This window comes from Octopus bimaculoides, chromosome 28 (genome assembly GCF_001194135.2).
Source record: "Octopus bimaculoides isolate UCB-OBI-ISO-001 chromosome 28, ASM119413v2, whole genome shotgun sequence".
Lineage (NCBI taxonomy): Eukaryota > Metazoa > Mollusca > Cephalopoda > Octopoda > Octopodidae > Octopus > Octopus bimaculoides.
In genome coordinates this window covers 14,429,173-14,432,035 of record NC_069008.1, presented here as the reverse complement: position 1 = coordinate 14,432,035, position 2,863 = coordinate 14,429,173, and the positions used below count along the sequence as shown (strand labels likewise).

General features: G+C 37.3%; 1 protein-coding gene across 1 annotated transcript in view; it reads left to right on the top strand.

Moving 5' to 3' along the window:
- Positions 1-1,114, top strand: part of LOC106871660 (uncharacterized) — a 7,370-nt gene extending 6,256 nt beyond the window's left edge. Inside the window, exon 4 of the mRNA XM_014918243.2 lies at positions 947-1,114. Within this exon, the coding sequence (XP_014773729.2) occupies positions 947-1,114 (168 nt within the window). The remainder of the gene's footprint in view (positions 1-946) is intronic.
- The last annotated feature ends 1,749 nt before the right edge of the window (positions 1,115-2,863 follow it).

The following is a 2,863-nucleotide window of genomic DNA, read 5'->3' as shown; positions in this document are numbered from 1 at the left end:
ATATACAGAGAGAGAGAGAGAGAGAGAGAAATAAGAAAGTGAGAGAGCTTTAGAGATAGATAGATAGATAGATAGATAGATAGATAGATAGATAGATAGATATAGGAGCACTCCGTCGGTTACGACGACGAGGGTCCTAGCTGATCCAATCAACGAAACAGCTTTCTCGTGAAATTAACGTGAAAGTGGCTGAACACTCCACAGATACGTGTACCCTTAACGTAGTTCTCGGGGAGATTCAGCATGACACAAAGTGTGACAAGGCTGGCCGTCTGAAATGCAGGTATAACTAATTTTTGCCAGCTGAGTGGACTGGAGCAACGTGAAATAAAGTGTCTTGCTCAAGGACACAACGCGTCGCCGGGAATCGAACTCACGACCTTACGTTCGTGAGCCGAATGCCCTAACTACTAGAAATATATATATATACATACAAATATATATACATATATATATACAAATATATATACATACAAATTTCGTTTTTGTATTTGGTTTGCAAGATTCTTTATATGAATTTGCGTGTTGAAATATATTTTGTTGTGTCTGGGGAGAGTCATTCTGTTTTTAATGCCTTATTCATTAACACACTCACCGGTTCAATTTCCACTCATTATTTTTCTTTCCTAAAATTTTCGTTGCTTCTTGCAACCTTTTCAATAGTTGTTGAATCTGTCCCTTATCGGAGCTGCATTAACGGACAGGGTCAACAACTAATGAAGAGGTTGCAAGAAGCAACGAAAATATTAGGAAAGAGAAATCGTAAATGAGTGGAAATTGAACCGGTGCGTGTGTTAATGAATAAGGCATTAAAAAAGAATGACTCTCTCCAGAAACAACATGTGTGTATGTATGTGTGCGTGTGTGTGTGTGTATGTATGTATGTATGTATGTATGTATGTATGTATGTATGTATGTGTGTATATGTAACTTGTCTTTTATTCAGGTAAAACTTGTGCTATACAAAAACGAAACAGCTGTGGTAACTATGGTCTTTGATAGACGAAATACAACCCTTGAAAACTGGTTCTCAGTCAAAAACCTGAAAAGTTCTCCATGGAACGATTTAACACCAGGCAAAACCAATGTTTTCTCAATCAATGGAGCTTTGTAAGTTGTTATCATCAATTTATATAACATAATTACCGGTGTATGCTAAATTTGAATCCTTCTTTGTTGCTCATCATGTTGGGATCGATGAAAAAATAAACAAGTAAAATTCCTCGATGTTAAATTTCTGTTAAATTTAACCACTATTAATCTCTATGTAACATTTCTGTTAAATTTAACCTCTATTAACCTCTATGTAACATTTATGTTAAATTTAACCTCTATTAACCTCTATGTAACCTCTATGTTAAATTTAACCTCTATGTTAAATTTAACCTCTATTAACTTCTATGTAACCTCTATGTAACCTCTATGTTAAATTTCTGACATTGTGCCTTCGTTACAAATCAATATTATTACCATAGTATAGATTGAATTATTTGGGTATATTTTATGTCATACTTTGGAATTCAATATTTGAATAAATAGCTACCAAGTATGTATCTTTTATCTGTCTGTTTCTCTGTCGATCTGTTTGTGTGTAAGTATGCATGCTTCTTTCTCTGTATGTATGTATGTATGCATGTATGTATGTATGCATTCATGCATGTATACATACACATATGCACACACACACACACACACACACACATATATGTATGCATATACTCTGGTATGCCTCTTTGTATGAGCGTAGTTTCTTCTTTCATTTTTACCTCTCTTTCTTCCGATGAAGGACTAGCATCCGAAACGTTAGACCTCCCAATAATTTCATCGTAAGATTAATACAATAATTGTTAAAATTTATCCCCCACCCTGTTTTCACCTTTATATCGTTAATTCCTAATAAATACATGTGTATTCATGAGTATTTGTGTCTGCATATGTATAAATTATAAGGCTATGTTTTGCTCCAGAAGCAGTTGAACGATAGATTAAAGTTGTCGGGAAAGTCTTGTAAGTTTATTGAAATTCAGTACTTAGTCTTAACTGCTTTGTAATTCTAACAGTGTAGATTAATAAACAACAATAACTGAAAGTGCTTCGTATTTTCCTTCACCCCCAAACAGCAGCAAACGTCGTTTCTATGTGTCACACATACATGATGGTTGCCCGAAAGACTTCGGTTGGTTGATTATCAATGAAAATTTTCTTGTATGTGATTGGGAGAAATCAAACCATTTCCCTACAATTCTCTACTCTCAAACAGTTAGGAAAACCAGATGGCAACTTGATAAGTATTTCGTCGTCATATGACAGTTTATAAGCTTTTTTTATTGTCCTAATCAGAACAGCGTTACCCAAAATATATTTAGCCACGGAACACTTTTTATGGACTCCATGCTTATATTACTATACAAGCAATTAAAACGGTGAGCTGGCAGAACCGTTAGCACGCTGGACGAAATGCTTAGCCGTATTTCGCCCGTAGTGGAGGCGCAATGGTCCAGTGGTTAAGGCAGCGGACTCGCGGTCATGCGATCGCGGTTTCGATTCCCAGACCGGAGTTGTGAATGTTTATTGAGTGAAACCAACTAAAGCTCCACGAGGCTCTGGCAGCGGGGTAATGGCGAACCCTGCTGTACTCTTTCACCACAACTTTCTCTCGGTCTTTCTTCCTGTTTCGGTTGTACCCGTATTTCAAAGGGCCAGCCTTGTCACACTCTGTGTCATGCTGAATCTCCCCGAGAACTACGTTAAGGGTACACGTGTCTGTGGAGTGCTCAGCCACTTGCACGTTAATTTCACGAGCAAGCTGTTCCGTTGATCGGATCAACTGGAACTCTCGGCGTCGTAACCGACAGAGTGCTTG